Source organism: Leguminivora glycinivorella, chromosome 6, assembly GCF_023078275.1.
Source record: "Leguminivora glycinivorella isolate SPB_JAAS2020 chromosome 6, LegGlyc_1.1, whole genome shotgun sequence".
In the NCBI taxonomy this organism is placed as follows: Eukaryota; Metazoa; Arthropoda; class Insecta; order Lepidoptera; family Tortricidae; genus Leguminivora; species Leguminivora glycinivorella.
This window is the reverse complement of record NC_062976.1, coordinates 24,139,841-24,159,998: the sequence shown is the minus strand read 5'-3', so window position 1 is coordinate 24,159,998 and position 20,158 is coordinate 24,139,841. Positions and strand designations below refer to the sequence as shown.

At 36.2% G+C, this 20,158-nt stretch overlaps 2 protein-coding genes across 2 annotated transcripts; one reads left to right on the top strand and one right to left on the bottom strand.

The window, feature by feature from the left end:
• Nucleotides 1–56: 56 nt before the first annotated feature.
• On the bottom strand, nt 57–14,415 carry LOC125227410. Its single transcript, XM_048131725.1, has 6 exons — nt 14,244–14,415; nt 13,688–13,786; nt 13,130–13,238; nt 10,100–10,379; nt 1,085–1,266; nt 57–229 (listed from the first exon to the last, which is right to left on the bottom strand). Exons 1-6 carry the CDS (start codon nt 14,376–14,378, stop codon nt 57–59), a joined length of 978 nt encoding a protein of 325 aa, XP_047987682.1. The 5' UTR covers nt 14,379–14,415.
• A 274-nt stretch (nt 14,416–14,689) lies between these two features.
• On the top strand, nt 14,690–17,723 carry LOC125227492 (translationally-controlled tumor protein homolog). Its single transcript, XM_048131818.1, has 3 exons — nt 14,690–14,814; nt 15,024–15,282; nt 17,316–17,723. Exons 1-3 carry the CDS (start codon nt 14,787–14,789, stop codon nt 17,545–17,547), a joined length of 519 nt encoding a protein of 172 aa, XP_047987775.1. The 5' UTR covers nt 14,690–14,786; the 3' UTR covers nt 17,548–17,723.
• Nucleotides 17,724–20,158: the final 2,435 nt, after the last annotated feature.

Sequence of the window (20,158 nt, the reverse complement as noted above, 5' to 3'; positions counted from 1 at the left end):
GGGCTTGCCGGACGGGCCGAGCACGATTGTTTCCGTCTCCGTTTCTTGTAGTGTTACTATAGCAACTGAAGCTGTAGTACCTTAATGTGCAGCGAGCGGCTCTGCTTGTTGCTGAACATCTTGTCGCACTGCGGACACTTGAGCTTGGGCTTGCCGGACGGGCCGAGCACGATTGTTTCCGTCTCCGTTTCTACTTCGGCCTCTGGTGGGGTTGCTTCTGGGGCGATAACTGAAAAAAAATGAGTTAAAGGGCTATTCATTGACTGTCAATTATAATAAACATAGACTTATAATGATCGGGATATAGACAAGGGCCCATTTATCGAAGCCACAAGTTACAATATACAAGTGGTAGTCAATGTCTAATATGACAAGTTGGAAAGAGACTTCCGTTTGTAACTTGTAACTTTCAGTTTTGAGAAATGGGCCATAGACTGTGATTGCCTTTTTGTTTTTTGTCGAGATACCGAATGCTTTATCTATTTTATTTTGACCTCTAGGGCAAAAACCTTACTCTCATAGACCCTAATATTTTTGGATTCGTTGACAAGATTCATTCTTGATTATTTCAGTGTGTCAAATCAAAGTGAAAAAATCTTTTCACTGAAACGTGAGAAAAAAATAATGAACGTATTTTTTTACAAAGCTAGTTTTGGGTTTTTTTTCTAATCAGAATCGACAGCCTTCTACATTCCATAGTTTCATTTCATTTCATTTATTTTTTGTTGTAGTCATATACAATAAAATTAAGATGTTACATAGTAAGATACAAGTAAGGCTATGACACCCTGGAAGGGCATGCAACAGAAACTTAAAACTAGACTAAAAACTAAATTTTAGATATTATTATACAATAACCATTAATTTAATGATTTCATTTGATTACATTCAATAAATACAATTAATTTAATATTACAATATTTATAAGACTATGGTATGCTATCCAAACTATTGTCATTAAGGAAATCCTTAACCGAGTAATAGCATTTATCAATTAGTAATTTTTTAAATTTAAAAAGGTTGTCAAAAATTTCCGTTCCATTACCTACTTGTATTTGTTTTTGAAAACGCCGACCAAACTTACTCGGTTTCTCGTCCGGTTTCCCGTCCGGCACGGCGGCCGGCAGCGGCGTGTCCTGCACGTTGCTGACGAGCTTCTCCACCGAGGGTAGTTCCTCCGAAGCCTCCTGAGGCTGCTCCGTCTTCACTGGAGACGGTTCAGGGTTGTCGGCGTTCTGGAATAAAGTTTCTTTTAAGTAGGTTTGACTGTGGGATATGGGTTAAATTGTGGCGTAGGCGAGAGGCTGGCAACCTGTCACTGCAATGTCATAATTTGGATTTCTTTCAACCCCTTTTTGCCAAGAATGGCACTGAAACTAAGTGGTTCATGTGCTCTGCCTATCCCTTTATGGGATACAGGCGTGATTATATGTATTTATTTGTAAAATTTCTCAAGTATAAGAGCTATGCAATTGAAACTTTGTATGTTTGATAAAGTTGGTATTGACACCATATCTTGGAAATTTTGTTCATTTGAGAAAAAAACGGCCAAGAGCGTGTCGGGCCACGCTCAGTGTAGGGTTCCGTAGTTTTCCGTATTTTTCTCAAAAACTACTTAACCTATCAAGTTCAAAACAATTTTCCGAGAAAGTCTTTATAAAGTTCTACTTTTGCGATTTTTTTCATATTTTTTAAACATATGGTTCAAAAGTTAGAGGGGGGGGACGCACTTTTTTTTCCTTTAGGAGCGATTATTTCAGAAAATATTAATATTATCAAAAAACGATCTGAGTAAACCCTTATTCATTTTTAAATACCTATCCAACAATATATCACACGTTGGGGTTGGAATGAAAAAAATATCAGCCCCCACTTTACATGTAAGGGCGGTACCCTATTAAGACATTTTTTCCATTTTTTATTTTTGCACTTTGTTGGCGTGATTGATATACATATTAGTACCAAATTTCAGCTTTCTACTGCTTACGGTTACTGAGATTATCCGCGGACGGACGGACGTTCCTAGTTGACTACGGAACCCTAAAAATTGGCGCCATTGCGCTTCGCTTGGCTCGTATCGGTCCGTGCCTACAGATACAGATATAGTTTTGAGGAAAATATCTTAATAAAAATTTACTGGTGAAACCCAATACATCGAGATAATTTTTCATTGAAATAAGAAAATTGTGGAAATTGCACATGACTCGCACCGAGACGAGAGCGCGCGAAAACGGCCGAAAAGCTCTCGGCTAGTACGAGCGAGCGTTACTGTACGCCATATCAGGGGCGGCTCACTGCGCGATTCTATCGCCGCGCTACAAGTACAGTCAGCAGCAGATATACCTGAGCGGGCAGGGTGTCCAAGAAAACCTATACTCTTCAATCGTCACAAAAATAGTGACTTCTAAGTTGTCATTTTCACGTAGGCTTTCAGTTCGTCACATATATCTTAACACCTGAGTTTTTCTTTAACACATACACTCTTATAATCACAATGACAACAACGGTTAGAATGTCAGTGGTAACTAAGCAGTCGAATACAAGCCTCTGTCATTAATACCTACACGCCCTGTCAATCACGCACGTCAGCAGCCAGGGTGCCACCAGTTGCTAAGCAGTTGTTATTTCAGTGGTAACTAAGCATCAACATTTCATGTGATTAACCAAAAAAATACTGCAGCCGTTTATTAGTTGCTGCGGTTTGCTAGCGAGTTGATATAATAATTTTAATTGAGCGTAGTGCATTTATATTGCGTATAATTATTTATTTATTTTCGAGCTCGTGGACGATAGCCTAGTTGCTTATGCTCCAACTTAACTAAAAAAAATCCCAAAAATGTCAAAATTGACAAATATGATAAATATTCATAAGTATTATTTTATCATTTTCATCAATCGCCGTATTCTTTAATAAAAACGGTTCACGATAGTTATTGTGCTGTAAAAAGCAATATTTCGAATATTTATTTATAATATTGCTTTCCAGAAGTTAGTTGACAATTGCAGGAAATAAAGAAATAGATAGTTGCAGTCAAATGAAAGTAAGAACAAAGCCTTATTTAAATAATGTATTTTATAGTAATCTAAATCAAAATGCAATTTGAATTATCTCTTTTCGTTTCTGTTTCAGTATTGATAGCTCGCCAAGGCACCGAAAACTAAATGCAGTGATAATTTTATTGGTGACAAGAAGTGAAAGGAATAGTTCTCGTCATAGTTATCAACAAACAATATTTCCTATAATCTTCACAAAACATTAAACTATTTTGCTATAACGCATAGTTTGCAATTGGCAGGAGGTACCAACGCTTAGCATGATAATCAAGAAACTTTTCAAAGAATTTGATGAATAAAATTGGCCTATAAATTTATTGTTTTATTCCCCGTTAAGAATATACGATATTTTAAAAAATCCAAGCTGAGTGTGAGGTTAAGTAATGCTCGATAAATTAGCCGTAAATCGTTTGACAACTTTTGTCTCATTCTGATTATAGTGCCGTCTGAATCTGTCGTGCTGATATATATGTAAGGTGCAGCGGGGCAAATTTCGACTGGGGGGCAATTGTAACTAATCCATTTTTTATTATTACACTATGATGTTGAGCTCTACATGTATTCACTTGTTAAGAATCTCATAACTTCACAAATTATTGATATGATTATTCTAAGGCAGTGTTAAATATCTCGTAATTTTATAAACATTAAATAAATGTCATATACAAAGAAAAAGTGACCAAGGCCTCCAAGTGTTCCGAGCTGGAATCGAACCAGCGTACTCCGTTAACCGGACGGATGCCTGTAAAACCACTCGGCCATCGGATCACGAAATAATAAAATAAATATTTTCAAATGAGAATAATTTAATTTGTTCTAAGATCTCGTAATTTTACCCAAAGATTGATATATTTTTGTAATTTGGCTACCCGAACGGCGACCTGTCAGTTAGTTCTTTCGCGTGAAGAAGTGAATTTTGTTTCTGTGACGCTTCGTAAAATTATAATAAATAGCACGAAGAACCTGCTTTGGAGTCTTAATTACTATGTCGGTAAAACACTGAACACGCCTACCATAATATAACCGATGGACACTTTATTTAATAATGCAAACATTGTCAAACATGGACCAGTTACAAGTCAAGATTTGTCCCGCTGTACCTTAGCTGTTTGTGGTAAAACATTTTTTAAACTAATAAAAATAAAATAATCTGAAAGTAATACTTCCGTCTTAGTGCGTTTTCACATTATCCGATCCGATATCCGATGTAGGACCGATACCGATATATTTCAGCCGTATATTTAAGCCATACATCTGATATCGGTAATATTTTACGGAGCATATTTTGCCTATTCTGGTTCTGGAATGTACGTTCAAGATAATTTAGAATTATCGTTAAAACTTATGCAAAAAAAACTCAAAACAAATAAAAAAACAAGAAAAACTAAAACCCAAAAAAACTATCAACTTTACGCGTGTCTCCGCCGAGACTTGAACCAGTAACCTCAGGTTTGAAAAGCAAACGAACTTTAAATGAGACCATAACGTGCCTTGACAACTGTCCCGAAATTCGGCATCATTTAGTTTTCGCTATGTGTCAGGCGTTTCGATGTTCATGCTGAAAAGTAAATTAAATACTTACGTTAGTAAATTGCACCTGTCAAATTATTGAAGAGAAAAACGTGAGACGGATGTATGGGATGACAAGACTGTACTGCTTTCGATGGCTGTCAAAACGCTTGCCCGGAACTATTATTCGTTCAATATTTGAACATATTTGTATGCGCTAAACGTCTATTTTGCCAAATTGTTCAGGTATATTTGACACGTTAACCGCTTAGATATCAATGGTTTTCTGACAGCTCAGGTAAGAATGACTTGTTGTAAGTATAGCAATTAATGAATAGCGACTGTTAAGATATTTGTGCCATGCTGAGCGCTCACAAATAAATGCTACCATGACAGTCAACAACTTTTTGTCAATTTAAACGCTAACCGCTCTTTGAGCACCCTGGGTGTATAGCAACTTCTGCTGCTGACTGTACATGCTGGCGGCCGCGAGTTCGCGGCCTAATCAGGGGTGGCGCGCGTTCTCACGGAACGCACGTTCGTACTTTCTATTGTTACTTTACGTCGCGAGTTTTTTTTAAGGTTCATATGCGATGTCCACATGTGGAATGACTAATAATGCTTAGTTAAATAGACATCATGAATAAAATAGGACAATTTTACACATATCCACTATTGGGACATACCCACGGAAAAGTTCAATTAGGCTTGTGATGTTGGGACTTACAAAAATATATAAATACTGTATATATACCTAGAGAGTACCCAAAACTTGACTATAATAGTATAACATTTTATCTGATATTAATTCGTTTTAATCCATAGGCAACCCTATCGTCCGACGCTGCGCACGTGCGGCTCCTTTCTTTGTTAGAATTTTGTAGGCATTTAAAAAGGCGGCATTCCGTAAACATCAAAGCAGTGGGCCTTCTGTACTTGTACTATTATATATTCTGTGGCCATATGCACAATTTGTCTCTCGCTCTCTCGGTGCACTACTGTACTAAATGTCCTAAAAGAACGAACTAGTGTATAATTTTTCTTTTTTTTAGATGTACTTTGACACTTAGAGACTCTATACATCTCTTATTAATCATAGTAGCTTTGTACTTTGTGTAATTTTATTGAAATTAATTTCCATAGAGTACCTAGTCTGTTAATATTTTTTGATGAATATTTTTGCATGTTAAATTGTATCTTGTTTTCTTAATGCATGTTAATTACTTATAAGATGTAATGTTTTGAAAAGAAGTGGCCCGTCGAGTTTCTTGCCGGTCCCATAGTGGATATCCCCCTCCAACTGAGGGGGGACTGAAATCTTCTCGAGGCTGAGGCGTAGGGTTAGAGCCGGCGTAGCTTTATTTGACGTTCATATGCGCATTGTAATATGCCTACTTGGAAAATAAATATTTCAGAGTTTTGAATGATGACGGTTATTTTCATTAGACTTATATTGACCGGGATATATGACCGTGATTTGATTTTTGTCGAGCTCCCGATATTTCGACGCAGTCGCATGCATCATGATCACGGAAAAGTTTTGCGATGTTTTCAGTGAACGAGCAGGCACAACTCTAATTTGGGTGTCCTCACCTTGCAGTCGCCGGGTATGACGGTCTTGCCCTCGTGTCCGGCGGTGCGCTGGTGCTTTAAGGCGATATATTTCCGTAGACGCTGCGCGCACTCGTTTTTTGAAGCCGTTAAAAACATAGGAAAACGCAATGGAAAAATCTGAAAACGATATATGTTAAATTTCAGGATCTGGTGAGTATGTTATGGAGTTGAACAACATGAATGTTACAACTTCGCTCGATAGAAAATGACTCCAAAGTTACCTCTTCTTTTAACAATAAATCGTTCCCATAGCTAGGATAAAAACTTTTTTGACTTGTTTTTTACTTCAATATATAGGTAATAAGATTATCTAGACGAATCTGATGAGTTTGTGCCGGTAGCGTCATTAAAATAATATAATATTTACCAAATACTACCAAATCCGCAAAGGAAAGATGGAACAACTATGAACCCAATTTTAAGACCTGTTACTAATCCTGTTTTTGCAAAAAAAAATTTTTTTTGAAAAATTTTTTGAAATTGAAAACATTTTCGATGGCACTTATGGCCTCTTCAGTCGCGCGGCGGCGCTTTCAGAGGATGGACCTGTGTCAGTTTTCTCCGCGTGGTCACGTGTCATTGAAACAATGGGGAACAAAGCTTTGAGGAGGCAGAAAAAATAATTGCGTGCTAGAAAACAAATAAATAAAGAAAATTCTAATCAAAGACTGTGAAAAGGGAGGAAAATGATAATTTATATATACTCGTAAGTATTTCATTTTCATATGATGTTATCAAGTGACATTTACGATATCTAAACATCATAGATTTTAGAAACCCCTAGATGACGCGTCTGTGACGTCATTACAGCACAACTTTTCCACTTGGAAAATATATGACTGATATCCAGCTAGTGAAGAAACTTACGTATAATTTTCATAAAAATATTGAGTTGTTCGAAAGAAAAGGCGGCGGTAGGTACAGTACTGATTGAAGATCAGGTAGGGTAGGTATTTCTGTCTTTCAAAATTTGGTATAAGGTTAATTAGATCGTGCTACCCTCCGTCTATATTTTTTCTGTGTCTATGCCAAACATGTGGCCAGCCTGACAGAAATTTTGTTTGACAACTGTCGCCATTTTTCCACAATAGTTAAGAGATTTCAGTATTTTAACTTCTCAATAAATTTTGATGAAAGTCCATAATCATACATTGATAAAGCTGGACAATTTTTTTATTTTTATTTGGTGGGTATGATTACGGTACTTTATATTTACAGATATTTGTCTAATTTGCAAGATTATATGAATCCTTCAACAAGCTGTCTGACTCCTTTGACAACAGTTGATACTTGATATGAATATACTTGAGAATTCAAGGTAGGCATAGAATGGTATTGATTGGTAATGGTAATGGTATTGTGCTGGGTTGTATTTTATTTGGAGGTACGGTAGTGGCGGTAATGCCCCCGCCAACACGAGTCAAGCAAAGAGAAAAGCTGTTTTCTTGAAGCATTTTGTCGTTCTTCTGAATCCTCGAAATTTGGGTCTGATTTAAACCAGATAAATATAATTGTCAGGATATGATATCAATACTCAATAGCAACTTTATTAAATAGACAAAGTTTCAATTGCATAGTTTTCATACTTTAGATTTTATTCATATCTTAATATAAATAGCATAGATTTCATCAGTGACTGGATGAGTGATTTCATCATGTTTGAATGATGATCATCAAAATATACAAGTAAGTAACCTGCTCTTAGTAGGTTCATAAACAACAAGAATAAAATTCGAAACTTTGGCATGTATACAGCTTAAAAGCTTTCAATATGAAAATGAAAAAGCGTTATTTATTCACGACTGACAAATTTAATGTGTATTTTTAAACAACAGTGACATGACATAATAATCTTTTTACATAAAGTCTATGGTCAAAGAAGCTGACGGTTACTGTATTCTGTTAACAATATGTTTATAAGAAAAAACTTCTACATGAAGTAGAAAACTCGCCGAGATGTTAATCTTTCCCCTCCTCCCTTCAGTTTTTCATATATTCATTTTCAGTTTTTCATATATTCATTTTTTTTTTTATATATCCAGGAAAACCGTAAAAGCTACAGTTATGATGTTTTGGAGAAGTAGGTATATTTCCATAAAATTCTCTACACAGTATTATCTTTGCAGGTAAATAGTTGTAACTCGTAATTTTCAAATTATGCTCCTATTTACTATGGGACTAATGCTGAAAACGCAAAAAAAATATCTTTTTTATACATTTTGACTGTCATGATACAGCTCATTCCTATGGAACATCCATTTTTTTTCGTGGTTTCAGCATTGGACCCTTAATAAAAGTTGTTCATAATGACCTCAAAAGTCACTATGCAAAGTTTGAATGGTCCTTTTTATTTCACCCTGTCGATCTGTAGCTAAGTGCGATTACTAAGAAGTTTCGACGATGGCAGTTGGAGAATCCGAAAAAAACGATAAAATTGATTGTAGTTTAGGTACGTCCTTAAAAGCTCCGACAACGCTGACTAAACACACTGTAACTATAAATCATTAGTATTACTTACACAAATGATGAAACCTAATAAAGAAAATAAAGGCGGTGATCGTTTACCATCAGGCGATACAGCTGCTCATTTGCCTCCTATTTCATGCAAAAACTAAGAAAGCCCAGTTAAAATACGGCGATCATTATACTGCGATCCGTCTGTGCCATGCTGCCGCGCGAATTTGAGTTCCCGCGTGCGACAAGCGAACAGAGCCGCGCGGGCGGGGCTGCCCGGACGCCGCGCACCTCACCCCTTGGATTGGTGACAGATCATCTCGCCAGCTGAGTTAGTCGGGAGTTTTCTTAGATTTCATGAAAATCGGTTACTTTGACAGATCATCTCGCCAAATAAAGTTACTTTCATTTATTTGGGAGAGAAAAATAGCCTTATTTCTGTCCCTTTGCCAATTTTCATAGTCTATGTATAACTCTAAATGTAATTTAAAGAATGTAGTGAAATTTTAAGACACTATTTCTGTCGCTTAACTTCAAACTTGGGTAAATAAATCTGGTTTAAGGTTGAATATATAAAAAATGTGATACGGTCGAAAGATAATGAACCTTATAGCAGTATGGATTTACCCAAGTTTAAAGTTAAGCGACACATTTCTTCACCTATTACGATTTTCTGGTAGTAGCTGTGATTCTAATAAATAACATTTAGTTCCAAATGTGAAAAAAGGTAATCTTAATTTATAAAACTTAAATTTTTAGGACAGCCAACGAAATACAAGAAGTCCACTCTCCCGTGCTTTATTACCTCTGCCACACTATGCCCCTCGCGCTGCCGCGATGTTGCCCTACCCGGCCACACACTGCCCTACTCGCGCGATTATTGCACTGGGTGGTTGCCGGCCCGCCGACTCACACTACAAAACCGACAAAATAGGGAGCGGTGGGCATGACGAGTAGCGCGGCCACACTATGCCTCTGCCTACTTCCCACGCCGCTAGTCGAGTGTGCGGCAGAGGTATATGAATGGAGCAGTCTACCCGTGACCACGGACGTAATGTCATGTCCGAAACGTCGGGTTAAATATAAAACGTAAGTTTTACGCGATTAAGTCCCGTTTTAATTTAATAATATGGAGCCTTCTCCTCTATTACTTTGCACCTTCTCATCTTTCTGGTGAACTGCCCGGCAATGGCTTCCTGATCTCCTTGGGGCCTTTGGGGCAAGAATAATAAATAATAAAATAAATATTGGGGACACCTTACACAGATCAACTTAACCCCAAACTAAGCAAAGCTTGTACTATGGGTGCTAAGCGAGGATATACATACTTAAATAGATAAATACATACTTATATACATAGAAAACATCCATGACTCAGGAACATATATCAGTGCTCATCACACAAATAAATACCCTTAGCGGGATTCGAACCCAGGACCGCGGCTTAGCAGGCAGGGTCACTACCGACTGAGCCAGACCGGTTGTCAACAGAATGTATAAAAAACTCTTTACCTGAACAGCTTCTTTGAACCTCGTAGGAGTCTTCCTCCTTCGTTTCCCCTGCACCTCCTCCTCTTTCTGACTAGCTTTAACCTCCTCTTTCTGCCGGGCAATGGTCTCCTGAGCCAGCTCTTCCGGGCTCTTGGCCTTCTTAGGAGGGCGGCCTCGCTTGCGTTTAGGCTTCTGCAGGCCGGCCACTTGGAGGGCGATCGGGTGCTCCACTTGGTAGACACCATCGCTGGTGTTAACTGGAATAGTGAAAGTATGGATATTACTATACACTATACCTAGATATTCTGGCCTAGGTGTACCGGTTTGGCCTAGTCGGTAGTGACTAGTGACCCTGCCTGCTACGCCGCGGTCCCGGGTTCAAATCCCGGTAAGGGCATTTATTTTCTGTGATGAGCACAGATATTTGTTCCTGAGTCATGGATGTTTTCTATGTATTTAAGTATTTGTATATTATATTGTATGTATTTGTATATTATCGCTGTCTGAGTACCCATAACACGAGCTTTCTTGAGTTTACCGTGGGACTCAGTAAATCTGTCCGTGTGTGTCTGTGTGTAAGAATGTCCTATAATATTTATTTATTTATTATTATTTATATTTCTCTGGCCCGAACGTCAAATTGTAAGTGCTTGACAAAATAAAAATATCGACAATCCTTTTATCAATAAATAGCTTTACATAAGGTTATTAAATTATCCCTAATAATAGTCTCAAAAATCTTGAATAATCATGTAAGAAATTATGTAGAGTATTAAAATATGATTCATTTTATTATCATTGTCCATTTATTTTCAAACATGTGACATTTGTATAAAACATTAATGTTATATACACATAAATTCAAGCCTATATTCCCCAAACGGGGTAGGCAGAGCACACTACTCAAGATTTGGTGGCAATGTAATTGATGAACTAAATATTGGAAGGAAGTCACTAGTGTCACTTCGTTTGTGCCAGAAAAATATCTAGGTACTATACGCCGTGTTTTTTTTTGTTTTCCGTTAAATTCGACACGCAGTTAGGTTCATCATCAGGAACCACCCTGTATATCGCTTTTAGTTAAATTCGAAAAAAAATTTTTTTTTCGTTTCCATACGTAATAAATGGATTAATTAGTGTGAGAAGACCTTAATCATAACATTAAAGTCATTGTCAATTGTTTGACGGCACATGACAAAAAAATAACATTAGGAAGTGGTAAGGGATGCCACACACGTGTTCAGTAATTTTTTTTTAATAATTCGATAACCATAAGAGTTAAGAGGCTAGTTTCTTAGAGAAATTGATTGTATTTAAACTAAAGAATCTTCCCTTAAAGTTAACGGAATTCAATAAAAACAGGGTGTATAGACATTACTCTTCTATATGTATAAATATAGAATAAATGTGTAACTGATGCAAATGCTAGAAAGTTAGAGTTTGCATACTATGTTGTATATATACCTATATAAAGTGTGTGATAAGAAGTGATTTTGAAAAATTCCATTTCAAGGGTTAAAAAGGGGATGAAAGTTTCTATGGGGATCAAATTTTATTATGAGTTAAGAAATTGAAACTTTGTATCGGGATCAAATTTAATTTTTACTTAAAGTTAAGGTAAGTTAAGGTTATGATTTTGTATATATGATAATTATAAAATTGTGTGTGGGACTTGGTCAATCTGAGTAAGTAATATCTTATACTTTTAAACGAGCAATTCTTGTATATTTATTTATTTATTTATATATTTATTTATTTACACTGACGATCTCGGAAACCGCTCTAACGATTTCGCAGAAATTTGTTATGTGGGGGTTTTTGGGGGTGAAAAATCGGTCTAACTTATCCTTAGGTCCCGGAAAACGCGAATTTTCGAGTTTTCATGCGTTTTTCTTCGCGCGCCATCTCGTGTGCAGTAGTTGTACTGTTAAGACAGAATTCTTTCGGTCGATGTAAGTACTATTTATTGCAAACACTAGATGGCGACACAGGTCAAGGCTAAAACGAATAGAAAATACACTATTTGAGTTTTTGTGGCGAAATGCGCGCCATCTCGTGTGGAGTAGTTGTGTTGTTAAGGCTGAGAATTCTTTCGCTCGATGTAGGTACTATTCATTTTTGAACTAGATGGCGACACATGTCAAGGATACGACAGAACCGAGCGCAGCTCGGTTGCCCAGATATTATATTTTTGTTGCATCAACACAGTATGTGACCTTTAGGGATCATTAATTTACTACCCAGCTTGGGGACTAAAATTCAATGGAGAAATAGGGTTACTACCACAGATTTAGATTTAGAAAGAAGAAACAAGTTCATCTATTTGTATAGGGGCCAAGCGTGTCAGATTTTGTACTGAAGTTGTTACTTGCCTGTGATTTTAAATATGTCTCAGGCCCTTGAGTGTTCATAAATTTTGTGTTGGTGTTAATATCACGTAACGAAGCATTTTTAATGTTTTTGTTGACTTCTACTTTCAAAAATTGACGCCCGAAAGCTGCAAGCTGCGATTAAAGGCGGACAACTCAGTGCATTTCACATCAGGGTTCGAATATTTTTGATATATATCGGATATATATCAACTTTGATATATATCCATTTTGTATGGAAGGTATTTCATTTTTTTGTTGCGTTATTTATGAATACTACTTTAGATATGGAAAAATGTACTAAAAAAGATAAAATTTGGTAGAAAAACAGTAACAAACACAAAAAACTAGTTTTTTAACAATGTTACATTTTTCAAAACCATTTTTGCATTTAAATATTTATTTAAAAAAATATATATATCGGATATTTATAACCATTGATATACTTATATCGTCGAACCTAGCTGGATATATATCTTGATATACATATATCCATTGATATTATATCCTCGAACCCTGTTTGACATGCTAAGTAGATATGTTTGCTTGATCTATGGTATATATGATTTATGGTCCCTATATATTATGACATCTGTGGTTACTATTATACTACTAGGGGAGACAATAGGGTTACTTACTCTCATATACAATTTGCTCAGTGACAATCTCTTGGTTATTCCCCACTGCATTGTTCAACAATGTCTTCTTATATTCCTTCTCGCGTTGATGCAACTCTCTTATTATTTTCTGAAATAATATATCACTTCTAGAATACAAAACAAACAAGTTTAATTAGCTAAATTTAATATAGCTTCCAGACTGTCTTGAAGCAGAGTTATGTCTAAAACAAGTTTACCAACTGTGTATAATACCTAAGTGATATACAATAATAAATAAATAAATAAATATTGGGGACACCTTACACAAACCAACTTAGCCCCAAACTAAGCAAAGCTTGTACTATGGGTGCTAAACGACGATATACATACTTAAATAGATAAATACATACTTATATACATAGAAAACATCCATGACTCAGGAACAAATATCAGTGCTCATCGCACAAATAAATGCCCTTACCGGGATTCGAACCCAGGACCGCGGCTTAGCAGGCAGGGTCACTACCGACTGAGCCAGACAGGTCGTCATAATGGGTGTAAAGTTTCAAGATATTGATGTATTGATAATGTACAAACCTGTCCATTTATTATCAAGGTTATAAATTCTACAGTGGCTTCTATTTGAATAGTGCATCCTGGACAAATGGTACGAGGTAATTGTCCGTCATCTGATACCTGGATGGAAAACAAATAATTTATTGTACATTGTGTATGTACATCTTTTGTAACTATTAAAAAATTGCATCTAGTTGGATTGACAAACATTTTAGGTTGTTCGATATAAGTAAGTTTTATTGTAATGTTACTAATGCAAATGCAAAGAAATTATACATAATTATATCATAGAATATATTAAATTAATAATACAATCCTTACTTGTATTCAAATCAGCTGTAAAAATGTCAAATAGTGGCGCGTAATAGTAACAATATTTAGATGTGATAAGAAATATGAGCAGTATATAAATAAGTGTTTTAAAAATACACAGTTTTTATTTCATACATTTCTCATAAAATATATTGATTATAATAAGTTTAAAGATAGAAAATGTTAACATTTTTGTCCATCTGTCCTCCATCTTGGTTTCGTAATGGAGTCAAAACAATCACGAATTAAATCAAAAGTACTATACCTTGATTGGTAAATAGGTATTAATTATTTCGCTTAAGTTCTGGGTATTTTCTTCACTAGAATATAACAATGTGCCATTATCATTTTCTTCTCCACATAATCTACAGACAGTAGAATTATACAGAAATACTTCCATCTTCTACTGCGAGTTTTTTTTATCACCACCACTTCCTTATGACTTGCCAACATAACAAAACCAATCGAAGGTTAACCTAGAATGACAGTTCTTAGGCGTATTTTTGAATTGTTTAAATAGTTTTATGTATCTGTTTTCATTATTTTTAATTTTTCTGATGTATTTATTTTAAAACTGAATGAAAATGTAATTGGTGACGAAAAACATATATCATTAGCATTAATAAATATAACAATGGAATTCTAAATCAAAGTTAATGTGAAGCGTTTTTAGCTTAAACTTTATTCTGTATCTAGCAACATTGCAATATCCTCTTCTTTCTTTTTGAAAGCCCTTTCCGGTTTAGTTCTTGGGGCTAGAGGCCGTAGTTTCGGTTTTTATTATTTATATCGCCCTTAATCCATCAAAATGAGAATCTATAAAGATATTATTACTGGTAATTACGTTTGTCGTGTTATACTGAAGTGTTTTTAGTGTATATTTTATTTAATATGTGTAACATTGATATTGGTTACTTTGACATTTCATTGTGCCCGTGACAGTGATGTCTCATCATCAATTTTGGATATTTTATGCCACATCGACAATCCAGATGGTTCTCCAGGTTTGGAAATGGAAATAACAGGATGTAATTGTACTTTTCAGGTGACGAGATGTTCTCGGACACATACAAAATAAAGCTGGTCGACGAAGTTATTTACGAAGTGACCGCTAAACTTGTGCAGAGAACCCAGGGCGATATCCAGATCGAGGGTTTCAACCCCTCGGCAGAGGAGGCTGATGAGGGCACTGACACTAATGTGGAGACTGGATTAGACATTGTTCTCAACCACAGGCTTGTGGAGACATACGCCTTCGGTGACAAAAAGTCGTACACACTGTACCTTAAGGACTACATGAAAAAGTGAGTGATTGTGATAACTGCACAGTGAAGAAACCCGTTTGAGGTTTGGGCTAAAATGCTTTGTTTTAATTTCTCAGTAATGTTTACATGTAGTGATTTTTCAAGTTAAGAACTAGTCTGGAAGTTGGTGACTTGCAGTTTGCAAAGCTTTAACACGTGTTATGTGCAATGGGCAGCTGCATAATGCAGTCCGTTATTCTGTGTATTTTTTTGGTTATAAATCTGTCCTAACAATAGCTTTATTGCCACCAACTGTCAGATGTCTTTAGATGAGTCAGTGTCGAGTTTAACTCGTCTTTTGCAACATTTTAGGTTAGGTACTGATACATTTTGACTCTAAAGAGAATCTGTAAGCTTATCTTTGTTGTGGTTACACTGAAGGTCAACATAAAGGCTTTGTCAGTCAAGATAAAAGTTAAACTGTACATGCTCAGAATTAGTTAGAAATCAACTGAAAAGGCCAGTTTATAACATGAACATCGTAATATTTACATTATTGGTGGCAGATTTAAAAATAAGTGCATTCTTGTGTGGTAGCCATATGGCCGGCATGTAGTTTTATATTTAAATCAATTTTAATTCTAGTAGGCCTGGCATCTAGTATTTTTGAAACACCAGTTATAAACAACAACCTCAGTATTTGCATGGCGCATGCAGGTTACATTGAGGTATCCACTCATAATGCATGTGATTTGAGTCACATTGCAGGGGCATTCGACAAGAATGTTCCTTACCAAATGACGTTATATCTTTTGATAATGCTAGGAAAGTGATTAGTGTCTGGCAGTATTTTGTGACTTGGTTAACTAATTATTCTTGAGCTTTACGGATTTGATTGAAGTAGCTAAAAAGCATTTATTATTAAGGCTGTTCTGGCTGTTCCCTGCGCCAATGACCTTTGATTAGAATCCATTGATATTATGATAGTTTCTAAAGCCTATTATATTAAAAGCATTGTCTCTAAACAAAATAGTATTTCATAATTCCTTCACAGTTAATTGTTCTATCTGTAGTGCATATTTAGGAGTTTCAACTTAAAACTTGTCAAAAAAAAAAATGCCTGAAGCATTTCTGGATTTATTAAATATGCCACACTTGTCTTCAAATCTCTGGAACCATTGTTATGAGAAGAGTGGAGTTAATTTTAAGCTCACTTTCATAGGTGTCTGTCTATACCAAGCCAAGACAAAAGCACTAGTCAGGCCAATAAAATTATGGTAATTACTTTACCCAGTGGTGGGCAATCTTTTTTCATTCAGGGCCATAATGAATAGAACAAAGACAGATTTACACCAAAAATTCGTTTTTACTGTAGTGCTGGCAAATCTGGCCTTATCACACTATGCTGAAGGACCTGTGGCGGGCTGGATCCAATCCCTTCGCAGGCTGGACATGACCCGCAGGCCGTACTTTGCCCACTACGAACTTAACCCTTGCAGAGGCAGGGCTATCAAAATTATTGCTGATTTTTCTTGATTCGGCAAGCTTTTACAAAATGAACCGTTGCAGAGGTGGGGTTATAAAATCATTGCTAAATTATCCTGGCCTGACTAGCACTCTATTACAAAAAAGGCATCATCTAATACCAGAGGTTGGATTGTAGTGCCTCCCTGTGGAGCATATGATGCTATAATAGTAACTCCGATTTATTGACAGTAATTTTAAATATGTTTGTTCACATAATTGGAGTTAACAAAAAAAAATTGTTCAGATGTCATACTGAAAAACTAAAATGTTTTCTTTTTTTTTCTATTGATACGTAATATCTTTCCTGTATATTGCTTGTATGTATGTACAAGGAGAGGCATATATTGTTTTAATTAGATTTCATCATATAATAATCATTATGTGAATTAAAGTAATGGAATGAAAACTGAAGATAATATTGATTCTGAAGGAATATTGTTCCATATATTGAAACTTTGTGTGCTTTATCAAGCCCTAAAGTAAGAAAAGTCGTCCTAGTATATATTTTGTTCCTCTTAATTTTAATGTTTACATCTCAAGTAACCCAAACATTTTCTTCTTTCCAGATTAGTTGAAAAACTAAATGAGAAGGCACCCGACCAAGTCGACGTTTTCAAAACCAACATGAACAAAGTTATGAAGGACATCCTCGGCAGGTTTAAGGAGCTACAATTCTTCACCGGCGAGTCCATGGACTGCGACGGTATGGTCGCCATGTGCGAATACAGAGACATCGATGGCCAGCAAGTGCCAATCATGATGTTCTTCAAACATGGGCTAGAAGAGGAGAAGTTCTAAGTTCTAAGTGTATACTCATACTATTCCACACATCGCCTAACTCATCTTTTGTATTTATTTACAAACCATGTCCACGCCCAGGCCGATGGGCCCAGACCCGGCTTCTCCCATCACAAGGCTGAACAATTTTGTAATGTTATCAAATGTTACATAATTTAAATAAATTAATGACAGGACTTGCAATCTTTTATTTATACTTGTGTACAAAATATAAATGCAGATTATGGCATTCACGGTGAGGCGTGATATGAAACGAAACCAGCCGGCGTTATGCTTCCAATTCTATTACTTATCCACGTAGATAAGACATTCTGCCACTCGCACACTGACATACTTGGGTCATTTTTTTCAAAGTTGTCCACCCCACTTTTTTTGCAACATGGGTATTTTTTACGCGATTCATACTCAGAATCGAGAGCTCTTTCGATCCTGATAGGAGAAAAAAAAGGTCCCAAGATTTCCATACATTTTTTCGAACCTTCCATTCCGTTACCTCCATATAATATGTATGAAAAAGTGGTAACAGAATGGGAAAAAACCTTGGGACACTTTTTGTCTCCTATTAGGATTGAAAGAGCTCGCGATTCTGAGTGGAAAACACATAAAAATTTCCAAATCTAAAAAAGTGGGGTGGACAACTTTGAAAAAAAAATGGCCCACTTGCCAAAGCGTGACAGATACTTTATCCACATAGATAAGTGATAAAAATTGGAAGCATGATAACGCCGGCTGGCAGGCAAGTATGGTCGCGCGATAAATGATATACCTGCCTACAGAGCAATCATGGTCGAGTGATAAATGATAATACATCGGGCCGCACTTACAAATAGTGCAATAGGGACGGCCTGATGTTTTATCATTTATCGCCCGACCATAATTGCTTGCCTGGCCTGATATTTTATCATTTATCGCGCGACCATACTTGCCTGCCTGGCCTTTATGGCTTTACTGTGCGAAACAAGGCACACATCTCCGTGAATGACACGTTCTATACAGTTTATGTATGTATACTAAAGGAACAATGGGTTGACAACTAAAATATCACATCACAAAACGATAGAAGTGCGGAAAAGAGAAAGTTCGAAACGTGTGGCTGAAAATCAACACGAGCTCCGAATTTCCTCATCGTTACGTTTTTCAGTATAACTGTCCCTTTGGTGTTTTGACCTGATTCGAACTTCATCTTTTCCGCACTTGTATCGCCGGCGTAGATAATGCCGTATTTTGGAATTGGTTACATAGTAAAAGTTGCTTAGCTGATGATGACTATGTCCTATGACCTGTTTGTGGGTTTCGGTGGCTGGTGTGATGATCCTGTATAAATACAGAAGGGGGGGATATTTATGTGCCAGTGGCTTTATAACGCTACCTGCCATCTAGCGGCACGTGAATTAACTACTTTCGATGTACAGCAACTCAAGGTAGCGTGCCTTTTTAAAAGTTAATACATCTCATACAAGATGGCGCTTTAATAACTAGTGGCTTGTAGTAATAAGTAACTTCGTATACACAGAACTAAATCAAGATAGAAGGAAAAAGTGTATCTACTTCGCGTGCGGAAAAGTTAAATAGCGAGCAACATTGTTCGCCGCGCAAGTCAGTCTGCTCCCGACCGCTGCCTGCGAGTGACATACAGTGAAAAATACAAAATGGGTCGGTATTCGATAATTAACTGTTCAAACACCACCAATAAAAGCAAGAGTGTTAAACAAAGTGTTTCCTATCATCGGTAAGTACCATTTGTCCTAAAATATTTTTTATTAAATAAAAAACACGATTTTCCTATTTTTATCATCAAAACATTAGCTGACGTAAGGCCGTCAGACTAGTTTTCCATTGCGGCTTTAATTTGACGAGTCCGACTTGGCGTGCGTTTAAAACAAGCGATATAAAAATAGGCTATTCAAACTGTCGAGACAAAGTGAAGGTAGATTTGTTATTTTGTCCGTCGAACTCCGAACTCACGTCGAACTTAAGAATAGTGGTGCACCACGGAACTATATCGTCATGTATGCTGCGATTTCCTTATTCGATTTAAATCGATTTTGCGAAGCAGTGGAAATTATAATTATGTTTTTATATTGTTATGAAACTATACATATAAAGTACGAGTGAAAAGTAAATTTAACTTTAAAATAGGTTACAGTTACGGTATTAACGTTGAATTTGTGGTCGGCAGAAAAACAAATACAAACATAATACGCTCTATATTTATTATGAATAAAAATAACTCTAAAAATGTGTTAATGGTTAATTATATTTATATACATATTACTAAAAGTTGTAACAAATAACATGAGGATAATGAAGTGAGTACATGGTCGATTTTCTTAAAAATATTACGAAATATTAACTAGTATTAATATCTACCTACTAAAATCTTTGTTCCTGGCCTTAGGCAAATTATATACCTACTAGTGAATTGTTTGTCATCACACGAAGTATATACTTACTTCATTTCACAACGAAGATGAACATCCGATATTTTTAACTTCGGCGGGCATCCCGCAAGCAACCTCCACAATCGATCGAATAGGTTACGCGGCGACAACGTTCCCATCACTAAAGTACACTCGTGACGTCATAGGCTCGACACAAAACGTTACACGCT

Excerpts from the sequence above, each read along its gene's own strand:
- LOC125227410 (XM_048131725.1), bottom strand. The coding sequence starts at position 14,378 with ATGGAAGTATTTCTGTATAATTCTACTGTCTGTAGATTATGTGGAGAA. Across the intron at positions 13,239-13,687 it reads CCTTGATAATAAATGGACAG|AAAATAATAAGAGAGTTGCA; the intron begins GTTTGTACATTA and ends ATATTATTTCAG. Across the intron at positions 10,380-13,129 it reads TGAGCAAATTGTATATGAGA|TTAACACCAGCGATGGTGTC; the intron begins GTAAGTAACCCT and ends TCACTATTCCAG.
- LOC125227492 (XM_048131818.1), top strand. The coding sequence starts at position 14,787 with ATGAGAATCTATAAAGATATTATTACTG. Across the intron at positions 14,815-15,023 it reads CTATAAAGATATTATTACTG|GTGACGAGATGTTCTCGGAC; the intron begins GTAATTACGTTT and ends TGTACTTTTCAG. Across the intron at positions 15,283-17,315 it reads CTTAAGGACTACATGAAAAA|ATTAGTTGAAAAACTAAATG; the intron begins GTGAGTGATTGT and ends TCTTCTTTCCAG.